The 25,090-nt window shown below is 33.9% G+C and overlaps 1 protein-coding gene across 2 annotated transcripts; it reads right to left on the minus strand.

Annotated features, from left to right (window-relative positions):
• Positions 1–23,722, minus strand: LOC106717657 (cuticlin-4). Of its 2 annotated transcripts, XM_014511564.2 has the most exons (4): positions 23,524–23,722; positions 16,599–16,642; positions 8,234–8,301; positions 1–2,024 (listed from the first exon to the last, which is right to left on the minus strand). In XM_014511564.2, the coding sequence occupies exons 3-4, from the start codon at positions 8,276–8,278 to the stop codon at positions 318–320; spliced, it is 1,752 nt and encodes a 583-aa protein (XP_014367050.2). In that variant the 5' UTR covers positions 8,279–8,301; positions 16,599–16,642; positions 23,524–23,722; the 3' UTR covers positions 1–317. The 2 variants fall into 2 exon arrangements, with proteins under 2 accessions (XP_014367050.2, XP_014367051.2); XM_014511565.2 differs by lacking the exon at positions 16,599–16,642.
• Between the last annotated feature and the right edge of the window lie 1,368 nt (positions 23,723–25,090).

Here is a 25,090-nt window from a genome sequence, read left to right on the forward strand (position 1 = left end):
ATCGCACACGACACTTTTAATTAGTACATAGCTTAAGGACTATTTTTCCTTATTTACGACTCTTTACAATATTACAACAAACGCATCGACTATAACGGCCGTACAGGGAGTGATTTTCACACGAATAAAAATAATTTACAAAAAAGCAGTCGAACATATACATCACACACTTTAAATAACTAAATAAATAACTCGCACGTTGGCGCGATTCGATCGCGACCGCGGCAGCGCAGTGCCGCCCGGCCGGGGCCGAAGCCCGCACGCTCTTTGGATCCGAGAAGAGTTTATGGAACGTCCTCGCGTCACACCTTATTCCCCTAATTCGTATGCTTCACGTAATCTGTTTCGTAGTATGCCGGGGCGCCGTGCGCGCCCTTCCGATCCAGCGCGCGCACGCGCACGAAGAGGAACGCCGCTACCAGCGACGCGACCACCAAAACTAGTAATAACATCACCAGACCCGCCACAAACGACGGCACAGACATACAGATCGTTTCCGGATCCGTCGCGGGCGATTGGATAACTACCGTTTCGTTGGAAGCGGCGTTGTTGAGTGCGAAGTTGACGTCTCCCGGTGCTACCACTTGTATTATTCTACTTGTGTTCACGTCGGTCATCTCTTGAGCGTCACGCTTGTAGATTCGTACAGGCGAGGATGTTTCACGTCTCCTTCTGACTCCGACTAATCTTTCGGGCAAATCTTCTACAGACCTAGGCCGACCGCCTAACGTCGCAAGATTGCCGTGACCCTCGTCTTTCCTCTTGACGGTATTGTATACCCCGCGACGGCCCGGTGGTGGTGGTGGAGGTAGATTGACTTCGTCGTCCTCTCGCGTCGGGGCCGGTGACGACGGACTGGGTGCGTTCGGCGTTGAAGATACTTGAACCTGTGGAGCGGGTACGGTGTCGTCGCGTTTTTCCGAGAACGAGCCGGTAGCATCTGCTGGATGTCTCGGATCGGGGAAAGCTGCGGGCGGCACTCCGTATTCGCTGTGTGGAGCTGATGGTGGGGGTCCATATTCTGAGTGAGGTGCATTAGGTAAGCCATATTCACCTGCGCTTAGAGCATTGCCACCGAGCAGTGGCACTCCATAGTCGGCGCCCAGGCCGCATTTGGGTTCGGGACAATTGTATCTGCAGACTTGGATTACACACTGGAAATGTACGTTCATCGAATCTGGGAACTTAAAGGCTTGGAAGTATGCAAAGGATACGACCGAGGCAGACGGTCCAAAGTTCTTGATTTTCTGGAATTTGCTCATAATCTTTGGTCGAACCACACATCCATATTGATCGACGAGTTGTATGGGAGCTCGTTTGCCATCATGGGCGACACAGTTGCGGACTAGCATGTCGAATTTGTTTTCGTCGTCTTTTATAGCAAGTACCATGGTCATCGTTTGTCCGATCTTGACGATACCAGATACCTCCGACGCCCATGGTCCCTTCCCCACTTGAATTTGCATCCAACACTGTAAATTGTCTCCGAGAAAATTTGCCGTGACAGCGTGCAACATGTCGACTTGGAAAGGCCTAAAGGTAACCGCTTTTTCGTAGAAATCATACCAAGTACAGCGCAGTTTTCTAGCCTGATCCCAAACTTCTTGGACGTAGGGATCGTATTGTACAATAATGGTGTTCTCGACGTACGAACCGCTGGGAGTAGGGCTGCCATACGTTGCGACATTGTGATTCGCTGAACTTGACATACCACATCTGTTTAGAAATATTTCGAAGGTGGCACTCAAGTGGCCCGTTCCCGGCTTCAAGTGCATGCAAGCGGGGTCGCTGTAGAATCCCTTGGAAAATATCATACCATAGAAGGGTCGGTCGAATTCGATGTTTACCCGCATGTGTGTCTTCTCACATTGTACTTGTAGATGTTTAATTTTAGGGCTATCCGGGGTTGCCAGCGGCCAGGGGTCGTCGCTGTGCGCCGGCGCCAGGGGCGGGCCGTACGCGCCGCCCGCCCGGTGTTCTAGTGGTAGCGACGCCGAGTCCACCGGAGGTTCGCATGATGCATCCTGAAAACGAAACAACGTGTTTATTAAAATAACGCTGATATATTGTTTTGCTCACCGCTATCTTAGGATAGGCTCCGAGCCACTCAGTGGGCACGTATAGTGAGCTGATGATAACGTTGATTGAGGTGCCCGACCGTTTTTGAACAAAATAATTGTTTTAGTGGGTTCTCAAATAACGCACGAGTTTTACTGGCAAAAATGTTTTTCTGTAGAATGAATTTCGCTTTTGCTCTTTCTTGGAAAGTTATTAAAGTCTTGCGGGCGCAGGCGCGGGGCGATGATGAGATAGCAGCGCTCAGCGCTAAGCGCACGCATGGCTGGCCGCGGAGGAGCACATTCCTCACGACGTCGCAGTCTACTTCACGCCACGCGACGCCTGCGCCTCGCCGGCCGGCCCGGAGCTGCTTACCGACTTTCTACGCTGACGGATGGTAACCAGTAATTAATATATTAATCAGCGCGGCCATGCTTCGAAGTTTCGAAAATCCGAAAAGATCTTGACCGTCTATGACCATATTTGTTTTCAACAAACAAATAGGCGTCTAAGAAGGTTATTTTTAAATCCTATCTCGATATTCATCTTTGTTTTTTGCTTAACAAACAAGATAAATTTAGATTTAAGATATTTTTAATTTTATTAAGATTTACTATAAGATTTAAACGTCAACAAATCTTATTCAATCAGTCTGCACCATAGTGCGCAATTGTAAAATGATCCGACTATCTATTTTAGATAGTCGCTTGTTAGATTCGAAGTATATGGAGTGAGAGTTGGGTCCAGTGAGCGTTCTTGTGTACGTCTCCGAGGATCGACAAGTGCGGAGTAGTAAGACGGGAGCGCGGACGTTCGCATTTTCTAAACCGGTTAGAAATTACCTACTGCTCGATATCTGTTGCGGAAGAAAACACCGGACCTTCGGCGGTAGACACAGCTTTCTTAGACAATCTTTACAGGCAGAAATAGCACTGAATTTACTATCGCAATCGGAAATAAAAGCTATTCGTTTAGCGATAAGAAAATGCTATCACAAACTAAAGTACATACGTGTAGTAGAAATGTACAATTAAGTACAAGTATTGTGCTCTTTAAATCAAGTTACTGAACGACAAACTAAGCGTTGTTAAGGTAACCTTAAAAGCTTAAAAGATAATCTTTACAATATAAATGTCATAGTTTAAGACATAATGGATACACGCATTAAGACTGCGGACCACACAAAATCCAAATAAATAGCTTTTAAGCAAAACCAACTTTAATTTCTATTAGCTTTAAGTGCTACATTTGCTCTTCATTTCTATTAAATCTGTCGCATCGAAATAACAACGGTGTCCGTCATCTAATGACATTTAGATATGTGCCTGGCACTTACGAATTAATTAAAGCGCCAATGGACCGGAAATCAATTCATTTTTTGCTCTCACGTTAGTCAGATCCAAATCGACTTATGTTTCTAATACTAGCTTTTCCGTGCGATTTCGTCCGCGCAGAATTAAAAAAAGCTAGTTTACGTCTTATTCCAGACTAAGTTGCTAAATTTCATCGAGATCCTTGAGCCTTCCATCCATCCATCAATTTAAACATACGCATTTATAATATAAGTAAGAAGTAAGATTAAAAATAAAAATATATCACATATTCAGCTAGGTTGTAGTTGGAGCACTTTGCTGTCGATTAAAGCTGTGAAAAAGCTCATGATCCATGAATGATAGTTTTATATGCACGAATCATTACTTCGTTGTTGTATTTGTAAGTTTTTTAGATTCAATTAAATTGCTTCACCAAATCTAAGAAGAATTTAGTAGAATTTCCTACACTGGAAATAACGTTGATTTTAATCTTCTAGGCTATAATATGGTGGCAGTTTATTTAAGATAATTTCTGTAAAGTACGGACTTTGTAATTGGTAATTGTGACACAGGTTGTACAGTTGGCTGAGCAATGTGTATACCTCGTTCCCCGCCCCGCCTCGCGTGGCACAGCACTGAGTGACAGGTGACAGGTGCGGTCTGCGCTCAGCCGCACGGGTGAAAGTCATCACCGCACCGCTTCCGTTTCCTTCTTGATCATATGGTGCGCATTACGCTTACATTGCTTAAATTATTAACCCTTAGACGGTGTATTCCGTTTATGTACGCTCAAGACGGCAATCTAATTTTTGGCATATTAACAAAATAGAGAAGATTTTCTATTGTTTTTTCCAAATAAACTTTTACATAAATATCAACTAAATATTATATTAATAGAATTAACAAATATAAATTAGTTTGCATGCAGACGAAAGTAAGACGAAAAATATTACGGTTGTCGTGAATTTGAATGCAAATTTAAGTGAGGGGAGTTTTTGTGGGGTAGGGAATTCAGCAAACGGAAGTTCATGGATAAGAAGCCACCCCGGAGGCAGATAATGTTGTCTGCTTTGCCATGCATAAAAAATAAAGAATTATCATCTTTGTTTTTTATAATAAAATACCCTAAAGTACCGCCGTCTTACGAGAATCACACAAAGTATTAATTTAAGGGAATTTCAATTAAAATTATTTTTTAATTTGATGCTCAAAATCCTATAATTTATGATATAACATATTATATAGTATGTAGGCTTCGTGCGTAATATTGTTACAAAATTAGAAATTCTTTAGAGAAAAATACGATGACCATTGTTGTTAGTATATATAATTACTGAATCGGTATTACTTTAAAACGAAATTGCACGACGACCGGTTGCATCATCTGTCGACAAAGCTTTGCTGTGAAATTTTGTTTCAGTGAAAGTGCTTGTTAAAAAAAGATATTTAGACGGTCAACGACTCACCGAGAAATTTGCCATGCCGCAATTTATTAGTGAACTTGTACGCTATTTTGTCAAATAATTGTTTTTTTTCGCAAATCATTCAATAAATTTTTGAAAAGCAATTGGAATTCGACATCTTAATCTCCACAATAATTACTTTAACTATTTTTGATATCGTGTGTAAATTTAATTTAGTATAAACATATTAACTATCATGTTACTGTAATATAGATTTTTATTTGGCCTAAAAAAACATTATTTGGTATATAAGCAAATTATTACATTAACTGCTATTAATATACTGCGCTAGATTAAAAAAGATTATTTCCATTTCAACAACTTAACTAACTCTATTTATTTCACTTCGAACACGTCCTACTTCTAAACATATGTCTTATAATCGCGGTAAAGTTACTATCTTTCATTACTGATTTTCGCTGTATAAATTTCTTTTTCTCACTTTCTTTCATATTACAAATACATCTCCGTATTTTCAAAGCCTATCATTGAGTCACGACACGCATTACCTCTTAATGATCACATCTCTACGATATCAATTTTATAAAAATGCTTGTACAATACTCAACTTTCAATTCTATAAAAGGCCTCACAATATTGTGTTGTCTAAAACATGTCTCTCTTGACAGATGCTCACAGCTATTTAAAAAGCACAATTCATTCAATTTTACTAATTGCAGGAGTTTGTATAGAAATATTTTCATTTAATTTCATTTTAAGAATTCTATAACATGTGCAATGTCTTAATTTAATTTAGTTAAACGAAAACTTAAACATGGTAAAGGTAATCTTAATTTACAATGAAATTCACTTATGACTTTTTTTACTTGATTTTTCAATCATTTATTCGCTAATGATGGACCATGTAGATTTTGAAGATGAATACTAGATAATTAATACCAGGAATAATAGACAACTCTAATTAGAGTTGTCTAAGTAATTACGAAGAGGCTTTTATAAAAGTTATACACATAGATATGGGTAATTCAATCACCGAAATATACAAAGTTTTAATTGATACGTATGGTGAGCGTGTATGCAGTTAGTTATCAATGGTCGGGGTGTTTTATGAACGTGTTAACGGAATCATTAGCCTAGTTGTGAGGAACGCGAGCGGAAAAAGTTGAATAATCTAGGATCGCCTGCTGTACTGCACGCGCCGAATACGTTCTACACATTGATTCTATGCACGTCTTAAAATACAGTGATTGATTGATATTATATATGTATTTGCAACGTTTTGTTTCCTGTAATGTACAATTAAGTCTATTGTCATAGTAAATGTTGCTATTCCTCTCATTCCAGATGAAAAACCAGAGGATAACAATAATGTTCTTACACTTGAAATTCACGTTTACAAACAAACTGTACCTACTATCATTATTGTTATAGGGTGTTATCAAAGATGGTGATAATTATCTATCTATATATATAAAAGAAAGTTGTGTTAGTTACACCATTTATAACTCAAGAACGGCTGAATCGATTTGACTGAAAATTGGTGGGCAGGTAGCTTTGAACCAGGAATAGGACATAGGATAATTTTTACCCCGTTTTCTTTTCTTTTTTTTTTTATTCCGCGCGGACGGAGTCGCGGGTAAAAGCTAGTATATATATAAAAGAAAGTCGTGTTAGTTACACTATTTATAACTCAAGAACGGCTGAATCGATTTGACTGAAAATTGGTGGGCAGGTAGCTTAGAACCAGGAAAAGGACTTAGGATAGTTTTTACCCCGTTTTCTATTTTTTATTCCGCGCGGACGGAGTCGCGGGTAAAAGCTAGTATGTTATATTTATAGGTCATATGTTTTAATAGATATAAACCAAACTGACATTAAGATTTTGAAAAATGGGAATGCGTAATTTTTCTTATCCTTTCCTATTTTGTACTATTGCTTGTTTTATTTTATATAATTTCGACTGCAATTTTTTGTCAGTTAAATCTTTAAAAAAATGATTTAAGGCCTTGACACATTTTTGAACTTTGTATATTTCACACAACAGTATATTATCTTTAACATTTTCAAAACAGCCTCTATTACCTCACACTTATTTATATCGTTGTTCGTAACATTGGATCATGGAAAGTAACAGTTAATTTGGCTTCTTTAAGATAATAGCTGGCTAGAATAGCTGTCTTTAATAAGCTACACGCGTTAACTTAACTACCAAGAAAGTGTGCGTAAGCGCATCAAGCTTATTGCGTTCCGTGAAGAATTTATTTACAGTCATCTTTATTGTCGAACTAGCTTTTAGCCCCGACTCCATATGGGCATTTATATTATATTACTAAGATAGTAAAACATTTTACTAATATTATAAATACGAAAGTTTAAATGGAATGATAGATATAATGTATCTCCAGAACCATCTGAACTGAACTGATATCGCTGAAATTTTCCATAGACGTAGAACCTAGTCTGATAGAGCACGTAGGTTACTAATTATTTTTTTAAATGCCGCGCGGACTGAATCGCGGGCAAAAATATAATTAATAATAATCAGTCAAAATCAATCAATCTTACTAATATTATAAATGCGAATGTTTACGATGAATGGATGGATGGATGTTTGTTTGAAGATATCTCCGGAACGGCTCAACGGATTTTGATGAAATTTGGCACAGATGTCATAGTCTGGAAGAACACATAGGCTACTTATTACGTTTTTTTTAAATTCTGCGCGGATGGTGTCTCGGGCGACAGCTAGTTATGTCTAAAATGTCAAATCGAATCTTATTTAATAGATATCAACAGTTTCATTGTTAATGTGACAATTATTTAGTTTAGTTTTAATTTATAAACAGTTGATCTGATATGTTTTATTTTCAAATTGACATCTTCCGTGAGAAGTAAAAATCAATGTGTATATATTTGTTCCATCGCATGCCGGGTACAGCTTGTTTATTAGTTTAAACCTCTTTTATTCAAAACGCTTACAAAGACTAAACTATCATTAGTACACGTTGCCAAAGAAACTGAGCTTGTAAAAGAATCATATAATTTAAATTAAATTAATGAAATATGTGAAGTTAATTTTCTAACACTTAAACAATATTATTTCAGTTCTAAAGAATAACGTGTAACGTTAGCATTAACGCTACATAAAGCTGTAAACTGTTATTATAATCTGACCACATTTGCTGTAGACTTGAAAAACGGTATCGTCACAATAGACGCTACATCACATCATTATCAACGCGCCACTCTCTCAGGGGATGACTTGTGCAAATATTACAACTGTTCCCAATTCATAGAAATCCTAACACAGGTGTCGTTATAAACGCTGACGAAAATGGAATGTAATAATTTGTCAAAGTTCTATTTGTAAAATTGTACCGAAAAGTTGGTTCGAATATTCATCTGAAAAAAAGTATATGAAAAATAATTTTGACTCACCCGTATAAGGAGCGCGATCGCCAGTAGCAGACTAGTCCTCTTCATAGTACAGTGCGGCGATCGGCGGCCTGCAAGCAATGAACACGATCAGTTGAGCACAAGAGTGCGGCCCGCGCGGGCAAGGCCTAGCGCAGCGTCGGAGAAACGGCCATACCGCTGTAGCGATGACTGCACTAGTGTCGCCCCAATCTCCCCCTACCTCCCCCAGCCCCACTACGTGAGACAAGTGGGGCTAAGTGACCCAGTGACCGAGTGCAGCGCGCCGTGCCGCCGGAACTGCACCGGTTGTGTCTGCGGTTGCACTGCGCGTGCGCCGCTCCTCAGCGAGGAAACCGCGCGGCCTTCACCTTACACGAAGGTCGCAATTTCATTCTCAAATGTGTTCTTGGACAATTTTTAAACTTTTCCTTTTAGAAACATACACAAGACCTATAACCTTACATATCAAAGACATTCTTTAATTTGTTTTAACCCTTTCGAGCTATTATATTGATTCATACAATTTATTATAATTAGTTATTTGTTGTTTACACTTTTATGTTCCTTGGATGTTTATACGCATAGCACAAAGAAACTACCTTGAAAACATATTGATAGCTATTTGAAATACGTAATTCAAATTTTCAATTTTAAAAATTATGCTTATTTTTTCGCATGAAACATCTTGATTATCTACCTCAGATTTGCTGTTCTTTTTAATATATCGAGTTGTACGCAAAGGAACGCAGATCTGTTGACGTGCCGGCGAGCGCTCGTCGACGATTTCACCCTATACTGCTGCTGGTTAGAAAGTCTCATCTCGAATCGAGTCTCCAACATTGCTTCGCTATTGGACATATTAAATCAATGTAACGGAACACGAAACATCTCTTACTGTTAATCTTTTTAAAACATTATATGCTAACGCAAGTAAAATGTCATCAATTTTTATGATAAAATTTGGGACATTTCACAAACGAAATTATAAGCCGTTGTACGTAATTTCATTGTACGGTTTTTTTTACTTAGATAAAAGGTACCTGTTTAGCCTAAAATAATATCGCAAACTTTAAAGATGGAAATCAAAAAAAAAATATCAGGATGGAGGTTCTAAGTCGTCATCATTATCGACAAGACATGGCTGGCACCTTACGAAGAGAAGTTACGTTGCGATAAAAATTATTACTATGAAAAGTAAATAAAGCTTCAGTTTAAAGAGGATTCCAAACTATCCTTATAAGATAGTTTGTAGGAGAACTTTAAACTTCCTTAAAGTACGCAATTATTATTTAAAAAAAGTAACACACAAAGATATAAATAAAAGGTAACAAAGGAGGTTTTATAAAACCTGTCCATGCGAAATTGGCGTAGTTATATCAATGTGTTTCGTGTCGAGTCTACTTGCTGGTGATTTTTTCTCGTCGGCTGCACCCAACTCACTGGAACTAGGCTGCCGGTTACTCGTAAGAAAGCGGACCCTCGAGCATTTTCTATTTTCATATAATCTAAACACGTATTATTATAATAGCTTTTATTATAGACGCCAGTACACAGTCAATAAATGAAAATGTTGTCAGACTTATCAATCAAAATTGTACTAGAATAATTGCACACGGAATACGAAAAATATGCCCAAATGTAACAGAAGTTAGAGCTTGTTTCAGTAAATTGAGCTTATATCTACTTAAATCATTTTGTGTATATAAGAGTACTAGCTTTTACCCGCGACTCCGTCCGCACGGAATAAAAATAGAAAACGGGGTAAAAATTATCCTATGTCCGTTTCCTGGTTCTAAGCTACCAATTTTCAGTCAAATCGATTCAGCCGTTTTTGAGTTATAAATAGTGTAACTAACACGACTTTCTTTTATATATATAGATAGATCAGACATTATATCGTAATAACTACTTGTTTTACACTAAAATTTTAATCTATTTCAGTAGTAGAATGATATGGACGATCTCTTAATTAATACAATACTTCTATTCAATATTCAATTCGATACTCCTTTGACAACTTATAAAACGACTAAAAAACTCAAACACCTGACGAATAAATTTACATACAGAGCTTTAGATTTTCTTTACAGATTTTTTTTAATTACAATTAACGCTCTAAAAATATTTTGTTTATTTATCTGTACATTTATGCCTTTTCCAGGCATTGTTACACATATTTTTTTAATACTGTAACAAATAACTTATTACTAAGTTGTACTAAATTAATATTTTTTATCTACTTATTGACAAAAAAAGGAAAAAGGAGAAATATTAATTACGTGCATTATTTAATTTTTAGTAGGTTTTCTTAATGAGTAATGTTTGAGGAGATGTTTACAAAAATTACCTTTCCATAAAAGAAAAAAATCCTAAAATAGTAAAATATTTTGTACAATAACAATATATAGTGTGCAAATATTTGAGAAATGGAAGTAATTGCTCTGTCAAAACAGCCATTAGTAGACGTCAGTTTGGAAGTGGACAGCTTTATCCAATTTACTCGCACATAGATCAACGTCTAAATTTCAGTGAAAGCTGATTTAATATTTATGAGCTACGATTCTTTCAAATTAAATATTGAGAGGAATTAATATTCTCTTTAAAATTAACAATAGGCAAAAATATCAATCAAAGTAAATTATGTTTACCAAGAAACGTTTTACCATTGATTTCTGAGACCAAAATCTCTGTCTAAAACATATCGTCATCCCTGTCATTAACATTGATAAAACACAGGTAGAAATATGTTTTAAACGGGTCTCAGAAACCTACAATAAGTCTAACATCTTAAAAATACGTAATAAAAATGAAGACAAAATATTAATTAAATATTAATGATATTGACAACCGAAAATAATACTGTACTTAAAATACTGAAAGTTATAAAAAATAAATCATTACATTGAAACTTAAGAAGAATATTCAAAAGTCGAAGTTATAATGAAAATTGTGTAAAATATTAAATTTCTGAAGAAGATTATTTGCAGAACTTACATATTTACAATGTAGTTCTTTAAATTAAGAATGCGCTATAAAAACTCGAATATAATATAAATATTGCTATATAAATATAATAATGTATATCACTCTGAGTACTCGAGAGGTTTTTATTGCATTATGTGCCTTATTATACATGAAAAAGACAGTCGTAGTCATGTTTAAATTTCACACGAGATGATCGACAAAAAGTGTCGTGACTCGCCGCTTTTTATTAAACTTTCGTTTTCTATCCACACTTATGTGCAACTTTACAAAGTCAATACAATCGTCATTATAATCATCATTTTGTATATCAATCAACTTTTTTATAGCACTGGATTATAATGGTTAATTTCATAATTGGTTACACTTTTCAATAGCAAGAAAAATAAAGAGAATTTAATCGTCAGTTTTCTAGACATGCCGTTATGATTGTGCATTGCCAGTATACGAGTACTGGCCGCGAAGAATTCCTTTTTTTTCTACTAACGATCGTAATATTTGCAAAATCATTGCGAGAAAAGCAGTGCAACGCTTTACGTTATCTGTATCATCTTTGAAAAAGATTTCTATTTCTGTGATCGCATCTGTCAGTTAAAACGGAAGAAAGTAGTTAAATGTGGCGCCAATTTAACATGCTTATCATTTCAAGATAATTAAAACTAGAGACTATACGATTAGAAACAATAAAAGTTAAGCTTAATAAGAGATTTGAATGGGTTCTGTTGAAATTTCATGGCTTTGATTACTTACAAGCAAAAGTACTTTTAATTACTCTGTAACGAGTCACTTGTAAGTTTCTCTTAATTAATGACTAGGTTAGCCCGAAAAATGTATCTCTGCTATTATTGTTGCAGCGTTAGAAAGTGAGTGGGATGTTCACGCATTGCAAGCTAAGTTTCACGGCGCCCTTAACTATCTTATATCTAAACGAGCCAACGATTGTGTTTGTGAAGAACGTTGTTTTATATGTCAAGAATTCCGAATGCGGAATATACTGGGACTATTTATAGTTGAATTTTAAATAAGAATAAAAAATGTTTTTGATAATAAACCTATTTTAAACTGTAACAAAAATAAGCTGTTCCAAAAGATGAAATTTTGTGCTTTGCACTTTCAATCTTTAGAGCTTTGTTTTATTTTAAATACGGTTAATTTTTTTCTTAATTTTGTGGCAACACTGTAATACATATCGTGTAAAGAAAAAACTTCGTCTCGAGATTTTAAAACGATCTGTTTTAAATTACGATTCAGCTCAGATTGATCGTTCACATTCTTACAGATTTCTCTCGACATCTTCTCATGTGTATGCAAAAACGGAAAAATAATCGAACACTATTGAAGCGTAACCAACAACAGTATAAATTGCTATCGTGCATCAACACGTTCATTGAATATCGCTGAAACCAAGTGCATCATTAGTATTGCTGACTTTCGTGCCTTAAAATATTATAACTATTTACTTTGAACTCTTTTTAATGAATTTCTTATTTCTTTGGTAACATAATACTTTACTTAGCCGACATTTTTCTAGCGTTAGAAAATTAATTTTTAAATCGAAGATAAAACTTACCAAATACATAGTTAAAATTAATGAAATGAAAAAATATGAAATCAAATGCAAAATTACGATAATTAAGGTTTAATTAAAACTAGCTATCGGCCGCGACTCCGTCCGCGCAGAATTAATAAAAAAGCGTGATGTGTTCTTCCAGACTATGTTCTACATTTGTGCCAAATTTAATTATGATCCGTAGAGTAGTTTCGGAGATACCATCTAACAAACATCCATCCATCCAGCCAAACATTCGCATTTATAATATTAGTAAGATAGAAAAGAAAATAAATATTTTGGTATATACGAGTAGAAAAATATGACAATGTTGACGTACACAAAAGAAATCTGAGCTTGCGACGGCGGCGGCGGCGTGTGGCCGCATAATCTCCTAACGCCAAATTCTTGCCTCAATACCTCGATACCTGCACTACGGCTGGCCCTGATTGATAGCCGACGCACGTAATGAGGCGGATTTGCTTATAAATCCGTGTGTATTAGTGAACACAAATAAAATACCGATACGCATTTTTTGAAAAATGAGAAAGCTTGCATTCATTTCTGCATTATTAGTTGTGCTTTTCTTTATGTTTCTTTGGTAGGTATCTTCTCTTTTTGTGACCGTAAAAGCGTTCTGATTGTTTCATCTCAATACGGAAAAAATTCATTCGGATATCCAAGCTGTCATAACACTAAATTAAAAGCACTATGCAGCTAATACGATGCTTTATTTACATAAAATTAACCTAAATTTATTTTTAAATTATGTTGATTGGTTACCAAAATAGTGTTGTTATTTCGACAGTCAATCAGTGTAATTCGACATCGACCTACACCTGCGCACATTATTTACTGTGACGTATCTATTAGGTGATTCGTCGAAGCGACGCGGGCTCAAGGTTACGTCGTGCAACACTTTCTCTGCGGCAGTTCAACGCACCTCGAATTCTGCATCTCTGTATCAATGGCGGAACTCCCGAAAGCAACACCAAATACAAACAAAATCCACCCCTATTCCATAAGCAGTACAATCTATTTTCAAAACTAAGTATATTCAAAGATGATATCCATCGACTTCAACGTCCAATGCCCATGTTAATGGCACCAAGAAACGTAACGCGTCCCACTTTCTCTTTTAAGCACGCAGTAGTCTCTTTCTTTTTAGCACCGACCATACATGGGGAAGTGAGATGACGATATGTCGGATGGTGCGCCTGGGAAGCTGTGCAGATCGCTTTCTTCGCCGCACTTGGCATTGGCGATGCATGGAGTCCGGTAACTTTCGATAGTGCGATTGTGGATTGTGCGACTTCGGCTCGTATGGTAACGACTTGACTTTGATCGATCTTTGAATCTCAATTCAATTACCTGAATTCGATTGCGTAATCGCACACGTCAAAAACTATTATTACCTTATGTTATAAGTTATTTTTAATCTTTGTATTAATATTCGTTATAGTTTGTTATATAAAAATAATATTCTAAATGATATAGAAAAACATTATGATGTTCAATTTATCAGATTTTATAACTCATATACAACAGGAAAACACTAAACAGCTAGATAAAGGGCAATATAAAAAATATTATCTAAGAGCAAAAACAAGGGAAATAAAACCTGTCATAACCAAATTAAAAACTCTAGTAAAAATACAAGATTTAGATAATTTCATTTTCTTTGCCTGCAGAAAAATACTTATTGAAATTGTAAAAAGAATAACAGATTTATTGGACTGATTTAGTAAACCAAATTAACCTCAAAATAAACTCGATAGGCGATTCTCCTTCTAGTATATATAAATAGAATCTGTGACTTGTTAAAATAATGAAGCAACATTTCAAGAGTTCTAGTTAATTAGCATATGCCCTCTTGAAAGCTATGACTTATGAATATAAACTTTATGTGAATATTAATCAGATCACTACTAGACTTTCCCGTTCAACTTCTTGATATCTAGATTAATTTAAACTAGTGCAGGACCAGATTCTATGAGACGAATGGAAAGAAATTTATGGACTTGGATGCTGTAAAATAATGACTAAAGGGGTTCAATCATTGATCGTATATTGAAGAAATGTCATTTAAAAATTATTATTTTCGTTAAAGTTTTCATTTCAAGGGATATAATGAAACAAAAGAAAAGTTTTTCTTCTAAGAATGTAACAAAATTGCTGTCAATTCGCAGATTGCAAAGGACTTGGTCGAGAATAAAAGTCAGAGAGTCACTTATTCGTTTTCTTGTGAGGTAAATCTTTAAGGTGGCAGTTTACTCATTTACCACCTCTTAATATAAAAAAGTAAACATAAATGTTTATTTATATTTAGAATATTTAGTTAAAAAACATATTTATGTGTTAATAAATAAACAATGATAAAACGACAGCTATGACCTTGTCACATTAAAATCTGTGCTACGCACTGCGGCCTCAAGTTCTTTCATCTTTTTTTAAAACCAATTAATGATAGTAGAAAAATACCATTACCGTAGTGTAGATTTAAATGAGTAAAAACTTTTGCGAAATATGTGGACATTAAGGAACATATTAATTCATTTAATTGGATGACGGATCTGATTATTCATGAAGAAAACTAGAACTAGGCTAATATTTTAAAGTAGGACGGCAATATATTAACGCTATTTATTGTTTAAAATTTTAATGGAAAGTAATAAATAATCTCATCAACCAAATTTTTTTTTAAACTGCAACCTTGAACTTTAATGTTAATTTACTTTTAATTGGTATTCAACCTTTTTTTACAAAAGAAGTTTTATTTCATGCATTATTTATCCTGAAACCCAGACATTAAAAAACAGACACATTGATTCAAAATTTGATCATTAGAATTTAAATCGGAAGCTTAGTTCAGTTCAGCTAAATAAGACAGTCAGATAGGCCGGGCGGCGCCTGCGCAGGCGCAGCGGGTCACGGAAGAGAAAGTCGGTTTATGGTCTCAAGGACGAGTGCGTCGCTCCCGAGTTGCGCAACCTCCGAACATAATTGATGCCTTTGCCACTGAATGTTCCCGCGCCATTGTGTTGTAATCATAATGCGGCAGCTATTTAAGGACGATGACTCCGACACGCTTTCTTTGAACTCATCAAATACTTAAGATGATTGTTACATTTTTCATGTGAAAAAAGTGTACCTTAGTAGATGTCTTACGTAATATATCGTGAGCTACATAGAACTGCTTTATAGACTTGGCATTTCACAAACTAGGGTGATTTTAGAGTTTGGATAAAAACGCTTAGAGCTTGTACACAGACTTCAAAAATAAAACCTTTTTATCATGTATGGAGTCATTTCATAACCTTAACTAAGTCATGAAAAATATATAAATATATGTTAAATGTAAACAAAAAATTATGAGAATTATTAAATGGCGTCTCTATCTTAACATTAATAAATCTTACAGCTGGAACTAGATACTTTGATAATCCGCAATTGTCGTCGGTATAAGATTTTCTCATGCAGCATTGTACGTATAATTAGAAAATCTAAGATAAAACAAAGACGTTAAACTTGAGAACGTCGCGGTCACGATCCTTTAGAGTTCACTTTCACTCTTTCGTGTGATTCACTAAATGGCCTTACAGATGTATTACGTAAGCCTCTACCACGGTCCCGCTCACACTTAGGTAATTACCAAGGGAGAAAGTCGATATATTTCGTCGAGTAATAATCGAGCGAGTACAAAATATGAGTTCCATTTCCGAACTTTTAACGAACGAATTATTACGTAAATTAATTGAGATGCTATGTTGCATAAGCGATTTTATTTTGGAAATCGTACGTCTTTCTAATAAAACTAGCATACGAAATTAATGTATTGAATTTTATTATACTTACAATTTTATCTTGGTGGCATAAAGGCACGACCGAGAGATGAAAACCTAAAACAATTAGAATTGGATTAGTAGGTAAATAAAAATGACAAACTACGATTGGTAATTATCTAACGTATGTCAGTGAAATCGTCCTTGCTACAACAATGACGTTAAAACAATGAGCTATTTAACGCGATAAGCCGACTTCCCGCCCACCTCCGTCGCCGGCGGAAACGCGCGAAAGTGAAAGCATTTTGTTTTATCTGTACCTGTCAGGTGCAATACAAAATGATGAATTGCCTTAACTCGAGCACTATATTTAAATTAAGTTGCTTGGGAAACTAGAGAACATCTTTTCCAAAGTCACACTGGCAATAGCATCTCACATCTAGCAATAATCCATTTCATTTAAAATCGTAATAGTAAATAAGGCTTCATTGTTACAATGAATATTAAGATTTACATCTTTATGTAGTTAGTACTTTCAAGTTTATTTATGTGACAACTATTGCAAACAACTATTAGCAAATTGTCTTATACAAGGAATATAGATAAATCTTGTCAAAATATGTCTCACAAAACAAGTTAGAGGAGAGAAGCCGAAGGGCGACAACGACTTGATCTAGTACATTATTTATTATGGAGGCGATTTCTCGAGCGGTATGAGATTTCTCCACTTTCATCTCGTCTCGTGTTTACAGCAGTACGTGTACGCAACATTCTCAATGATCAATACATTATTCAATTAATCGCCGTTTACGAATTCATTTAATACATTTTTTCGATAAGAATTAATAAAACTGACATTTTTGCGAGAGAAATTTTTGTAAACTATAAATATAAAGTAACACGTTGAATACGTAAACTTATATGTTCATTGTTAATTAAAATAAATAATCAAATGTAAATTTTGTGTAAAACTGATATGAAAAGTATTTTAAAATTCATAATAAAAAAGCCAAAAGTTGTTTACAGAAATATCGTGAAATTAATTAATAACCAGTTTACAGTTTCATATTCGGACTTATAAGGTTATTGTTAAAAATGTTGTTTCTTAAAATAATTGTCGTACTTATTTTTGTAAACTTATTATAATAATAATTTAAATGTATAGATACTACTAATACATAGTCGTAATTTAAGTTATGTCTGTAAATTGTTTAAATAAGAACCGTAATACAGTTTTAAAAGGATCCTTGAACCCACTTTATTTTAGCAAACGTAGGACAAATATTTTAATCAATTCAAACGTTCAGTATAATTCATCAATAAAGTAAAGAAATAGATTCACCAGTGCACCTAAAGCCAAAACTATATTATACCTTCTCGTCTACAATTGACGCCATGTCTGAAGAGATAATAAAAAATTAATTCATAAAAGTAATAAAGTTAGTTAAGCTAACACGTCTTCGAAACTAATAACCCTAAGGCTATATTGATTATACTCAGACAAAGACGAAATTATTTAGTCAATGGGCAAATAAAATATAATTTTAACTGCCTTTCACTCGGCTTTTTAAATTATACTATATATTGATGCTCAACTGTTTATTTATCTTATAGTGGAATTTCACAGAGTAGTACACTCGTCAGTACACCCGTACAAAAATACATCGTTATCTCACTTTGAAAATCGAATGAGAAGGTTGAAAATATTATTTTGTATGAGAATATCGGCAGTGGGAACTGACTTTTAATAATAAGAATAAATAAATCGAACATATAAGTAGCAATAACAGTAGTTACAGACAGCTAAGTGAGACGGAACATCCGGTATAAATTACATCGATGATCAACATAACTAGAGCAAAATAATTTCGTATACTTTCTCGAACAGGTTATTTCTATTATTTCTTTAGTTGCAAATTATTATTAAATATGAAGCGTATAAAAATTTGCAACCCATACCTATTTATCATTTAGTGCACAATATAAATTAAAAAAAATATTATGCTGAAACTGTATCAGGTTTAGCTTAATCCACTTACATAGGCTAACATCACCTAAGTTTCCTCTGCCGTAAAATATATACAGTCATCTCATACTCTTTGAAATAAACAGAAAAAAAATATCGTTCAGATTTTACAGTGGAAACCGATTGTTATTTATACAAAGTTATACAAAGTGCAGTAAAAGTGAAATGCGTTAAATTTCCCTGCATTACACTGCGCAAAGCAGAAGCATACGGGCACTATCGGCTCGTTATGATATATACGGGCAAACTCGTTTATTATGCTCGTTTATTGCAAATATAAAATTATATTATTGTTCAATAAATCATGAAGGTACTTTCTAAATTGAATATTTATCAAACACATACATGTCGCAATCTCGTACATCATATAAGCGAACTTTGTTTACTGAATCATTTTAGGTTCAATCCTTGAACTCCTGAGATTTGTGCCAAAAGTGCTTATAAACATCATGAGATAATTACTAATTACGATAGATAGAATCTTTAGATTTTTTTAGTTAGAGAATAGATCTCGAAAATTTCCTAAATAGATAAAATAAGTGAAAGCCTATTTAAATGTTTAAATATTCATAATTTTCAACTTATTATACAATATTAACATTACGTGTATGTGACATAACTAATCTTCGAACTTTTTTCATATTTATAAGAAACTTTTCTTTTAATTAAATATTTATTTATTCATTGATACATAATACAGGGCCATTAATATTTATAGACATTACGTGTTTTATTAATATTTTTGTATTTTGCAAAAGACTTTTAAATATTTTTGTATTCGAACTTTGACTTTAGACGATTGTGGTGATTGTGAATAATATTTATACATTTGTAGTAGTAACTAGTTCATTATTACATTAAGAAGCGTCCAAAGGAAACGTATTTATTAATTGGTTAGGTTCACTAAGTTAATAGCATGTTTTAGATAAAAAAAATGTGCTACGCTGTGGTTACGCTTGGTTAGTTGTAATTTCTCCAAAGAAATCTAGTTTCACCGCACAATAAATCTATGTATCAATAAAATAAACAGAAATTAATGTTAAATGGGTTTTAAGAAGTTGATTTAAATGTAAAAGTTTCTCAGTAAGTTTTTCTATATTTTAATCTTCAGGATCAATGTTGTTTACTTGAAAATCGGTTAATATTATCATAGGTTAATATTATTAATAATTAAAATTGTCAGCTAACTCAATAAAATCGCGAAAATCGGTATAACCACAAACATAAATATGCGTACGTTATTTTGCATTGCAACTGAATATATACATAGACTGGAAATTATTGATTGTTATTTTATTTAAAAAAATAAGAGATTATTTAACAAGGCATAAAAAGAGTTTTAGTTTACTTACAGTGAAAATAAACGTCTAAGATTAGGGATTTTTGGCACATCTCTGATAACAAAATTCATTATGCACTATGAAAAAAAGTGTAAAGAAGGCGAACAGGCGATCACGAGCTACTAAGTGAAAATTATTTAGCGACACGTCGACAATCTCAATAAATAATTCTTTATTATATTGTATATCTATGCCCTAGATGATATCTTGTCAGAAATAGTTAAAGACTTTAAAGTTTCTAAAAAGAGCTTTCCAGACTTTGATAACATGAGACAGTAATTGCTAAATATTTTAGTACTTTAAAAAAATAACAAACTTCATTTGTTATATTTAATTACTTAAATAAACAAACAATATAATAAGCTTACAACTTTGCACTACACCGAATAGTTATACGCATTCACAACTTGACTCATTTCCCAAGCTAGAAGAAAACGCATCCCCAATTAAAAACCGTGTTTTAAGACAATACTGTTCTCGTAGCGTGTAATCATGTCTTAATAAGGACCGCAGCACACGAACAAAGCGTCAAGCAGTCAACAATGGTAGCAAACATCTTGTACTGGCAACATTTCTCTGGTGCGATAGTACTGTACTATTGACTGGTTAAAACTGTCCGTGTATAGAGGGCTCTAACAATCGTAGAACAATCACTGTTTCTCTACAATTCGCACTTGTTAATTATCATCGATGTAATTAAGAGAATATTCTTAAAAGGTTTTCGTTCGTCTTTAGTTTCACAATTTGAAGACAACAATTTCAAGATTCTTGATAAGAATTAAGATAATTCCGACAAATGATCGCAGCCATGTCTCCGCTTTGATTATAATCTAGGCCGTGAACTAAAATATTCCGATGGTCAAAATATTTTAACCGAAATTAACTTTATATACTTTTATATGGTGATAATGTGTAATTGCTGAACTCTGTAACTATACAATGTCACTTAAATTTTAAGTCTGCCACATCTTTCTTTATCTTATAAAAAAATAATGACATCTCGGCCATATTCATTTTTGAATCTTTATTTTTTTTACTATTTGTAACATATTACTTCGAGTGTTTACGGTTATTAAGGTATCTTAAAACGTTAACCTTCTTAGCCAGCGTAGTCAGTTTATCGATTATTCAGTTTAATAAAAAATCATGCCCTAAATTATTTTTAGTGTCTTCTTCAAGTTGGTTGCTTTGTAAGTACTAGTAAGAAGGAAATATCTGGAAAGGATTATTTAAATAACATGTCAAATCAGGTGTTATTCAAAGATGACACGATAGGAGCGGCGAGGAACGTACAGACTGACATACTGACTCGCTTTCCATCGCGCGGACATCGACGCGCGACGCCTCATGTGCTATCAACACGCTAACATCGTAAGTAAAGACGGAATAATTTAATTTAACATCGAAACATGTAAAAAAATGTTTTTAAATATTTGAAACTTACTAATATTTTCCGCACCATACCAACTTAGCTCGAGATTTGTGCTAGATTATGGTTCAATAGTCAAATGGCAGGTCGTGTGTTCAATAGTCTATCCTCTTTACAATTAGGCTATTGGCGCTTTATAGGTTTATGATTACTGAAATTTATATTTACAAACATGTGTGTTGACTTTAAACATAAAGATGCCTGACTTTTTGTGTAAAAGCTAGTTGTATGTATTTGTTTGTACCTGAACTAAAATGAGAATTATTTAAACGTGTATTTAAAGTAGTAGTAAGTTTATCCCTTAAACTTGATGTCTATTAATATTTATTACATAATTACACATTAATACGTAAAGAACGTTAAACTTGTGATATGATGAGCAAGATTTCGACAAATTAAAAACGCTCATTAACTTGCTTTCTCCGTAAAATTTCCGTCGTATTCACAATTATCTCGCAAACATTTCTACATATTAGAAGAGAAAGTGATGTTTTATTTAAGCATATAACTAATATATTAGATTGTTAATAAAAAAATAACGATTTATGAAATACATTCCAACTAATCAATAGAGCCTTCTATAAATGGCGTCTTCTAGTAAAAATTTGCAAGCATACGTTTCTCAATGCTTATGTAAATAATCTAAGTTGATGGTAAACCACCGTGAAGCATATAACATTGTTTCAAAACGCTCCTGCGCAAATACAATGTACGGAAAGTCCTACTGTGTAAGATGCGGACGAATTTCGCAACATGCACTCAGACGCATCTGCAACACTAACAGGTAACAACCGTGTAGCTCTTACTGCTACATCCGTTTGACAAATACGTCGCGAAGTACTACGCTGTTAAAGATTTTTCTTAAGATAAATATTTATATTTCTTTTCACACCATAGTTGTAGTGAAGCGCTAATTAATTACTTAAAAATATTACGATAGCTACTATAAGTTACCGCGTACTTAGTTGCCTTATTTGATATTGTATATGAATGTGGTTTCTTGATGAAAATTTATCTATTAGAGATGTGAAACAGAAAAATTAATATCGACATCGGTGCTTGAAGTCGCAAGACATTTAGGAAGCCGCAAAACAAAAAAAAATACTAAGATCTTTAAATCTCCTTTGAAAAATATATGAAGAATGTATTTTTCATTATTGAAAGCATCTAATTGTTATTGTAGCATCCTGTGTAATAGAACCTAAATTCTTTGATGTAACAGCTTTTTAGACAGTCTGTGCGTCGCTGATCAAAATTTAGAATTTATTTTTACAAAATCATTACGAAAATATTTGGAACTATCTATCTCTAACAAATTTCAATATGAATTCTTAATTTATTGTAAAGGAATTTAGCATCGCTATTACATTTTTAATTTAGCGTATAGACGTTAATGAGAAACCCCGCAAAACGCTTTACGCGAGCTTGTGTGACGCGCGACCTACTTTCTTCGCGCGCCGCACATGTCGTTTCTACGCCACCATGCACCACTTGACTCTTTATATACATCTAGATAAAGAACATATTCCTATAAAGTGTAAAGAACATATCATGAAATAAGCCGACGCCCATTGTGAGTGCTCAAAACATGCAAATGCCATTGAAACACGAGCGGAAGATAATTTCGGTTGTGAGTGAAAGTGGAATTATGCAACTTTCTATGGTTGAAATTGTTTCGATAACATTCTATATTTAAAGTGGCGTTTTGTTTATCTTAGATTATTTCTTGCATTTTTTCATTTATAATGTAGCTATTGATTTTTTGGTTGTTATTATGAAAATCTTTGAAACCCATTTCTATCATATAAGACGTTACTGGGGTGGGCAAACATAAATTTTTAAAGAGCCTATTTAGTAAAGATAATAAGAAATATTTATTCCTGAATTTTGGACTACTTATTTACCAAACAAATAACTGAAAAACGTAACAACGCTGGCAATGTATTTAATTAATCAATTATTTAATTAATCAAATTTAATTATCATTTAAATCATCTTTAATTTTTTTTTTAGAGTTTAAAATTTAATTCTCCTTACAAATACTATAACAAATACTTTGAAAATCATATCGAATTTTTATTAGTCACATGTACTAGTACATATTAATATTTATTATCTTTTAATTAAGTTACATTGTTTTATTTTCATTACAAATAAGCAATTTACATCGATCATCCGTGTGATAAAATCCAAATTTCAGTACCTTTTCAGTTGAGTTTTCAGCACTTCAAGATATCGAAGAAACAGTTTCAGGATAACACAGCGAGCTACCGATCACTGTTCCAAAGTTCACAACACAGATAATCGTACACAGTCAGTTGGCGTTGTCACTTTCGATTGCCCCGGTAGCAGGGCAAGCACAATGCTCACCTCTCACTGTCGTGGGATGCACTGGCCGCGCCGGCTGCCCACCACAACGTTTTATACACGTGAAAGTTGCGTTTGTCACGTCACTTACACTGAGCTTAGATCCCGGATCGAGATTTTGGCGCGATTCAGCTCTGTTTTGTAATGACGCTGATGTCAGTATGAATGGTTTTGCGGAATGTAAGGATTGTTAAGTCATATGTATCCGGTGTTGCTTAATCTGAGCGTCCATTTGTAATATGTTAAGGATGTTAGTCATTGGGTTATTCTTAATTTATTTTCGTATTTTTAGACCTACTACGTTAAGCTTTTAGGTTAAGGTTTACTAAGTAAGTCGTAAGAAAAACATTTAATAACTACTCGTTTTAAGTTAAAACTCAACATGTAATAGTTAGATCACATTTTATTTTTTATAGTAAAGATACTCTTATAATTTATTATAAATCAATATTATTTATTAAGCTTAAAAAATCTAACAGTTTAAGAAGTGATAACAGATAACCTGCAGAAGTGTTTTTGCAGAACTATGTATACATATTTATATAATTAATGCAATAAAGTAATAATTTCGTTTAATAGATAATGACAAATATGAAATGGTCGAACAAAAGATTTCAACGCATTCGAGACATTTCTCAGTTGCGTAAATGCTTACAAGAGAAAATCGTTTTTTAACAAGTCATCATGTTTTATTAAACGAAATTTTTACTTGAATAAGTTTTATCTTATTATCATAAATTTGAAGAGGTTTGTGTAAATAAAAAGATCTCAATTTAAAACAAAGATTTTTATTTATTTATTATTTTTCATACTATATCTATATAATACATTGCTATCGTGCTAACATTTTTATTTACAACTTAAGTTTTTTTTATATTCTCAACCCTTAGTTTCCATTTATAATTATGTACTATTATGTATGCTCGGCGCCTGAAGCGCACCAGACAGCGGCCTACATTATAAAAATGAATTTCGAGGAGATAAAAAAATTGTATTTGTAAACAAAACTTCGTACTTAATATTGTGAAATGTATGTTTACGGTGCAGAGACGGAATCTAATTTTTTTTTCAAATCTGGGAAAATAGATTTTAGTACCTATGTACTAAAAATCTTTTAAGGTTATGATCTAAAGTATTAGTATTTATCAGTCAGAATATCTCTCGCGATTTACTATTTATCATATTTGTGTGCAATGTTTTTCAAACGTATCTTGCACAGAATCTGATTTAAAAAGAAGAAAGTCCGCCGTACGAATAGAAAATTCGCAGACTTGTTTAAAATAAAACTAGTATAATTAATTTTTTATATTCACAATTGTAACTACTGCGTGTACTCGTGGCGGGTACGGGTACGGGGTACGCATGTGAAACGTCAAAATGCAACGGCGTCACTAATTGCGGCC

Source organism: Papilio machaon, chromosome 2 (assembly GCF_912999745.1).
Source record: "Papilio machaon chromosome 2, ilPapMach1.1, whole genome shotgun sequence".
In the NCBI taxonomy this organism is placed as follows: Eukaryota; Metazoa; Arthropoda; class Insecta; order Lepidoptera; family Papilionidae; genus Papilio; species Papilio machaon.

Excerpts from the sequence above, each read along its gene's own strand:
- LOC106717657 (XM_014511565.2), bottom strand. The coding sequence starts at position 8,278 with ATGAAGAGGACTAGTCTGCTACTGGCGATCGCGCTCCTTATACGG. Across the intron at positions 2,025-8,233 it reads CGATCGCGCTCCTTATACGG|GATGCATCATGCGAACCTCC; the intron begins GTGAGTCAAAAT and ends TTTCGTTTTCAG.